Source organism: Carassius carassius, chromosome 34, assembly GCF_963082965.1.
Source record: "Carassius carassius chromosome 34, fCarCar2.1, whole genome shotgun sequence".
NCBI classification, from domain to species: Eukaryota; Metazoa; Chordata; class Actinopteri; order Cypriniformes; family Cyprinidae; genus Carassius; species Carassius carassius.
The window spans coordinates 8,032,477-8,040,366 of record NC_081788.1 but is presented as its reverse complement, the minus strand read 5'-3'; the positions used below and the strand labels follow the sequence as shown (position 1 = coordinate 8,040,366).

The 7,890-nt window shown below is 41.3% G+C and overlaps 1 protein-coding gene across 1 annotated transcript; it reads left to right on the top strand.

Moving 5' to 3' along the window:
* The first annotated feature begins 4,231 nt into the window (after nt 1–4,231).
* On the top strand, nt 4,232–5,222 carry LOC132115105 (embryonic polyadenylate-binding protein B-like). The gene is made up of 4 exons (XM_059523505.1): nt 4,232–4,386; nt 4,656–4,786; nt 4,871–4,948; nt 5,064–5,222. Exons 1-3 carry the CDS (start codon nt 4,344–4,346, stop codon nt 4,928–4,930), a joined length of 234 nt encoding a protein of 77 aa, XP_059379488.1. The 5' UTR covers nt 4,232–4,343; the 3' UTR covers nt 4,931–4,948; nt 5,064–5,222.
* Nucleotides 5,223–7,890: the final 2,668 nt, after the last annotated feature.

Sequence of the window (7,890 nt, the reverse complement as noted above, 5' to 3'; positions counted from 1 at the left end):
TTCTCAACCTGCTCACTACTCTCACCACAAATCACAATATCATCCGCAAACATCATAGTCCAGGGAGACTCTTGTCTGACCTCGTCCGTCAACCTGTCCATCACCACTGCAAACAGGAAAGGGCTCAGGGCCGATCCTTGATGCAGTCCAACCTTCACCTTGAACCAGTCTGTCGTTCCTACTGCACACTTCACTGCAGTCACACTGTCCTCATACATGTCCTGCACCACCCTCACATACTTCTCTGACACACCTGACTTCCTCATACAATACCACAACTCCTCTCTTGGCACTCTGTCGTACGCTTTCTCTAGATCCACAAATACACAATGCAGCTCCTTCTGTCCTTCTCTATACTTCTCCATCAACGTTCTCAAAGCAAATATGGCATCTGTGGTGCTCTTCCTCGGCATGAAACCATACTGTTGCTCACAGATGGTCACCTCTTCTCTCAGCCTGGCTTCCACTACTCTTTCCCATAACTTCATGGTGTGACTGATCAACTTAATTCCCCTGTAGTTACTGCAGTTCTGCACATCTCCCTTATGCTTAAAGATCGGTACCAGCACACTCCTTCTCCATTCCTCAGGCATCCTCTCACCTTCCAAAATCTTGTTAAACAATCTGGTTAAAAACTCCACTGCCATCTCTCCTAAACATCTCCATGCTTCTACCGGTATGTCATCTGGTCCAACTGACTTTCCACTCTTCATCCTCTTAATTGCTGCTCTCACTTCCTCCTTACTAATCCTATCCACTTCCTGCTTTACTAACACCACATCATCCAACCTTCTCTCTCTCTCATTTTCCTCGTTCATCAGCTGCTCAAAATACTCCCTCCATCTTCTCAACAAACTCTCCTCACTAGTCAACACATTTCCATCTCCATCCTTTATTGCTCTAACTTGCAACACATCCTTCCCAGCTCGATCTCTCTGCCTGGCCAATCGGTACAAATCCTTTTCTCCTTCCTTAGTGTTCAACCTCTCATACAGCTCCTCGTATGCCTTTTCCTTGGCTTTCGCCACATCCCTCTTTACCTGTTGCCGCATCTCCTTGTACTCCTGCCTACTTTTCTCATCACCCTGTCGATCCCACTTCTGTTTTGCTAACCTCTTTCCCCTTATGCTCCCCTGCACTTCCTCATTCCACCACCACATCTCCTTGTCTTCCTTTCTATTTCCAGATGTCACACCAAGTACCTTTCTAGCTGCCTCCCTCATCACTCCTGCGGAAGTTTCCCAATCATCCAGCACCTCTTCACCACCACCTAGCCTCTGTCTGACCTCTTCCCTGAACCTCACACTACAGTCTTCCTCCTTCAGTTTCCACCATCTTATTCTTCTTTCAGTCCTTACTCTCCTCCTCTTCTTCTTCGTCTCTAAAACCATCCTACAGACCACCATCCGATGCTGTCTAGCTACACTGTCCCCTGCCAACACCTTACAGTCTCCAATCTCCTTCAGGTTGCATCTCCTACATAGAACATAGTCCACCTGTGTGCACCTTCCTCCACTCTTATAGGTCACCCTATGATCCTCCTTCTTCTTAAAATACGTATTCACCACTGCCATTCCCATCCTTTTAGCAAAATCTACCACCATCTGCCCTTCCACATTTCTCTCCTTTAGGCCATACCTACCCATAACCTTCTCATCACCTCTGTTCCCCTCACCTACATGTCCATTAAAGTCTGCCCCAATCACCAATCGTTCATTTCTAGGTACACCATCTACCACTTCATCTAATTCACTCCAGAATCTTTCCTTCTCCTCCATCTCACAGCCGACTTGTGGAGCATAGGCACTGATGACATTTATCATCATCCCTTCAACTTCCACCTTCACGATCATCACCCTATCAGAAACTCTCTTCACCTCCACTACACTCTTACTGTACTCTTCCTTCATAATCACCCCTACACCATTTCTCTTTCCATCCACACCATGATAGAACAGTTTAAACCCACCTCCAATGTTTCTGGCCTTACTCCCTTTCCACTTGGTCTCCTGAACACACAACATATCTACCCTTCTCCTCTCCATCATATCAGCTAACTCTCTCCCTTTACCAGTCATAGTGCCAACATTTAAAGTACCAACCCGAACCTCCACTCTCCTACACATCTCCTTTCCCCGTCGCCTCTGTAGACGTCTTCCTCCTCTCCTCCTCCTCCTTCGGCCGACAGTAGCCCAATTTCCACCAGTACCCTGTTGGCTAACGATACCTGAGGCGGTCGTTGTTAACCCGGGCCTCGACCGATCCGGTATGAAATTCTTATTCGTGACCCGCATATTTGATTTGGCACATGTTTTACGCTGGATGCCCTTCCTAACGCAACCCTCCCCATTTATCCGGGCTTGGGACCGGCACTAAGAGTGCACTGGCTTGTGCCTCCCTAATGGCTGGGTTGAATATGATCAGCAAGTAACTAGCATTAAAAAGTAAATAGCATGTTGCTAGCATTATTAACAAGTAACTAGCATTTGTTAGCATTAACAAGTTATTAGCATGTTGTTAACACATTTCTATGTTAATCCAGGTAAAACCAGTTGATTCAGTAATAAAAAATTTTTAAAAAAAAAACGTATAAAAACAATCTTTGACCAGCGTGACCTGCTAAAACAGAGTCCATAAAACACTTTAAAACCAACTTGGGAGACCAGCCAAAGCAACCAATCAGCTTAGGCTGGTTTTAGCTGCATTTTCAGTATGGAGTTTTTAAGCTTTCCTTTGGCAGTAGGCATCTTAAAAAAACCTTAAGTCTTATAGTATAAAAGTTTTCACCCCCTCAACTAAAGTCTATGGGATTTTAGGTGGTTTTGATAGTATGGTTTACGAAAACCGTAAGCAGGATCAGTTAGAAAAGATAAAGCAACCTGAGTCTGACCCGAGTTTGGTGGTGGTAACTTCAAAAGTCTAGGAAGAGATACATTTTAAAATTGTCTCAGAAGTTACTAGCCTGTTTCTAGCATGATTAGCATTTTAATGGCATGTTGCTTGCATGGTTCTTGCATGATTAACAAGTTCCTAACATGCTACTAACATGTTAGCATGATTAACATTTTACTAGCATGATGTTAACAAGTAGCAATTTACTAGCATGTTTCTATCTTGATTGGCACGCTACTAGCATATTTTTAACATTAGCAAGTTACTAGCATGATGTTAACATGATGAGCCAGTTTCTAATATGTTGCTAGCACAATTAGCATGTTATTAGCATGGTTCTAGTATTATTAACATGTTTCTTGCATGATCAGCATGTTACTAGCATGTTGTTAACATGATTAGCAAGTTACTGGTATGTTGTTTGCATGTTTCTATGCCAATACAGTTAAAACCAATTGATTCAGTAAAAATCCATCTTAAAACCAGCTTAGGCTGGTTGCCTAGTCTTAGCTAGTTTAAGTCAAAAATATCTGGGTTAAGCTTGGTTGGTCTTTTAGCAGGTCTCACAGCTTGACCAGCTAAGACCAGTCTGACCAGCTTAAAGTCTCATTGTACAAAAGTTTTGATGGGGAAAAAAAAGTCTATGGGATTTTAGGTGGTTTTGATAGTCTGGTTTACAAAAACCATAAGCTTAAGTTAGAAAAGATATAGCAACCTGAGTCCGACAAGTCTGAAGGTCTGACCCAAGTTTGGTGGTTGTAGTTTAAAAGCTCTAGGAGGAGATGGTGTTTAAATTTTGGTTCATAATAATAATGTTTAAATGGTAGATCAGTAAGTTGCCTTTTCAAGCCATTTTAAGATATCAACAGAATAGCCACAAAAACGAGTGACAACTTCATGAACTAGTTTCAGACCATGGCAATGTGATGACACTTAGGGCACTTTTCCACTGTGTGGCACGGCTCTGTTTGCGTTTCCACTGCAGTTTAGTGGCGCTTTAGAGCACACATGCCGTTATAGTTGCGCTGCCTCTATTGCTGCGATTCGTGAAAAAAAATTTCATTCTGGGTCATCCCATTTAAGCTCTCGCTGGATCTGCTCATCTGATATCAACAAGAGGAACGTCTGTACTTCCTCAACACAACAAAACGGTTGTGTTCGATCCTTCGCTGGCTGTGCTGATTTAAATCTAGTGGTTCTGTTGTGTTTGTGTTGTAAGTTCAGTGACGCAGATAGTGATGATTCTCTCCAGCCTATCAGTGATCAGTAGAGTTTACACGTCACGTTTTGGTAAAAGTGAACCGTACCGAACTGTACCGTGCAGTGAAAAAGCACCATAAGGAGCATTTCAATTGAAAGATATAACTGTCATTCTTTTACTGTTTCTTTAGGTAGTACAGAATACAGAGCCGGCGGTTCATGTGAGAGGCCAGGAGTCCCTTACTGCCTCAATGCTGGCGGCTGCACCATTAAAAGAGCAGAAACAACTTCTAGGTATGGGATGCGCACACACAGTCACTTCAAAGTTAAAGTTGTGAGCTAGTAAAGTTTGAATCATGTTATAGCTCCTGCTTCTTACACCAGTGATGGTAACCTAAATTAATAACTCTCTTCAGTAGAGGGTGAAGTGTGACACTTTACAGGATCTATTTAGTGTAAAGCAGAAGATTATCATATGGCTTCAGAAGGCTTGGAATGTAGCACACAATCTATGTACTACATCATAACATGAGGAAAACAACCAATCTTTGCATCCCATTCAGGTGAGCGGCTGTATCCACTTATCCAGGCCTTGTATCCGACTCTTGCGGGAAAGATTACAGGCATGCTGCTGGAGATCGACAACTCTGAACTGCTGCACATGCTCGAGGCTCCAGAGTCCCTGCACTCCAAGGTTCACCTGCTCAAAACATGTACTTAACTATCAAACAAAATCTGGTCTTAGACTGATTATTGTGCTTTTTTCTGTACTGTGTAGGTTGAAGAGGCTGTAGCTGTTCTTCAGGCTCATCAAGCCAAGGAACTGTCTGCAAAGTAAAGGAGCACTGTAATTCAGGTAATTTGCTTGCATTCTTCTATCTTAATATTTGGCCTTAATTGTGTACAATGCCAATTTAATAGCACATGCGAGTGTCCCATACAAATGTCAACGAACTTAAATATTTTTGCAGGCATGCACACTGAATGTCTGTGAGAGTTGTTCCAGAGAACAGGGAAAAAGAAAACCGCACCTCATGTGCTATTAAATGCATGGTTCACACCCTACAAATGTCCTTTTGCTCTCCACAGTGTTAAGTTTTTGATTTTGATTATAAAAAGAAAAAATAAAATGGGGGGGGGGGGGGGGTGGAAGGAAGATTGAAAAAAAAATGCAAAAAAATATTTTTTGAAATTTCTTTGTGCAATAAAAATGATCCTGGCTTAATGGACATGGAAAAAGAGTTTTTGAGTGTCTTATTCTTATAACAGTGATTTGAGTTTGTGGCGTGGACACCTTTGCAAGGACACTTGCAGAGCTTTTTATTAAAATCAGCTTTGCTTTTAAATGTGTGTAATAGATTTATCAGTTTTGTAGAGCTGAACATACAGTAAGCACAACCTGAGATGTACAGTCCAATATACAAAGCTTGTAATTGTAGAATGTATTGTTAATATTTGTTAATATTGAAAATATCCGATGAATTTGAGTGTTTTGGTCTGCTATTAACTTGAGATACTCCTAGGCAACTAGAGCAGGTATGTACACTTTTGTTGGTATTTTATTAATATTAGAATTGAATGTGAGAATTTTGTACGTTGATTTAGCACATCTCTTTTTGCTGACCGGTGCCCTTGAAATGTAAACATTACAATTATTAATTGCAATCGTTTTCGTAAAAAGTTGTATTAAGTTGTTGCAAGCATTTTGCAGATTTTGCATACAATTATTCATTATTTGAATAATGGAGAAAATGTTTCAGACTCTATAATTTTATTGGCTGCTGAAGAAAATGTAGCAGGAGACTTCTATCTGTGATTAGATGCATGAATCCACAAATATGAGTGGTTACACTGTAGAATATGGAAACTTTGAATTAAGGAATTGGATCCAACCATAGACCGTAAAAGAAAGGATCCAACTTCGCCGTTATTCCGTTTGTGCAGTAAAATACTGAAACTGAAGACCGAATTGATGCTGCTATTAATGAACAAAGGCATATCCTATACTCGAGAGCCACCTAGTGGAAGAGAAAGCCATAACTTAGACTTGTCTAGTTGTGGAGAAACCATGACTTTTACTTGTCTTGAGCCCCTTTAGCGGTGAACTGACGCATTAAAGTTAAACGCAACCAAAAATAAGCTTTCAAGTTTTGCATTGCTTCTTAGAACCTTAAATCATATTTCTGTAGATTTGTAGAGGATTTGTGATGGTATTAATTGAGTGAGGGAAGCTGCTGTAAGGTAGATAATGTAGAGTTGTGTGGAGCTGTGCTGGGGAACAGTAACAAACGCTAACATGTTAGCTCAATTTCCTTTTGAAAAACTGTCTTTAATTTTAAACATACTCCGGGTAGGTAGGATAATTTTAAGTGACCTTTTGAAATGTATTTTAGACTGACTAATTCAGACAATTTTGTTTCTTAACGGTTATAAACGTTTGTTTGTGCAGATGATAAGATCCCTCTTGTGGCAGATAGAGGCGTTGTAGCCTCTTACTTATGTTGAGGGTTGTGAACTTCAGTGCGGTGGGAGGAGAGCAGATCACATGGCCTGAATGAGTCTGCACAGAGAGCCAATCCTTTTGGCTAGAGGGCCCCCTAATTTGCATGCTTCATTGTTTCTTAGCAGAAAATAGTAAATATCACCAAATATATAGTTTAAAGGATCAGAAATCCATGTGTATACTTATATACAGTACTTATATCTGTATAACTCAGTTGTACTGGTCCTGTCTTAGTAAATGACTAAATCATGGTTTAACCGCTCAGCACCTTCGAGAAGACGTGGCTATTAGTCATTGAATGGGTATGATACATGCAGTTAAATGAAAATATATATACAGGTCCTTTTCTAAAAATTAGCATATTGTGATAAAGTTCATTATTTTCCATAATGTAATGATAAAAATTAAACTTTCATATATTTTAGATTCATTGCACACCAACTGAAGTATTTCAGGTCTTTTATTGTTTTAATACTGATGATTTTGGCATACAGCTCATGAAAACCCAAAATTCCTATTTTAAAAAATTTGCATATCATGAAAAGGTTCTCTAAACAAGTTATTAACCTAATCATCTGAATCAACTAATTAACTCTAAACACCTGCAAAAGATTCCTGAGGCTTTTAAAAACTCCCAGCCTGGTTCATTACTCAAAACCGCAATCATGGGTAAGGCTGCTGACCAGAAGGCCATCATTGACACCCTCAAGCAAGAGGGTAAGACACAGAAAGAAATTTCTGAACGAACAGGCTGTTCCCAGAGTGCTGTATCAAGGCACCTCAGTGGGAAGTCTGTGGGAAGGAAAAAGTGTGGCAAAAAACGCTGCACAACGAGAAGAGGTGACCGGGCCCTGAGGAAGATTGTGGAGAAGGACCGATTCCAGACCTTGGGGGACCTGCGGAATCAGTGGACTGAGTCTGGAGTAGAAACCTCCAGAGCCACCGTGCACAGGCGTGTGCAGGAAATGGGCTACAGGTGCCGCCATTCCCCAGGTCAAGCCACTTTTGAACCAGAAACAGCGGCAAAAGTGCCTGACCTGGGCTACAGAAAAGCAGCACTGGACTTATGGACAAATTTTGCATGTCATTTGGAAATCAAGGTGCCAGAGTATGGAGGAAGACTGGGGAGAAGGAAATGCCAAAATACCTGAAGTCCAGTGTCAAGTACCCACAGTCAGTGATGGTCTGGGGTGCCATGTCAGCTGCTGGTGTTGGTCCAGTTTTATCAAGGGCAGGGTCAATGCAGCTAGCTATCAGGAGATTTTGGAGCACTTCATGCTTCCATCTGCTGAAAA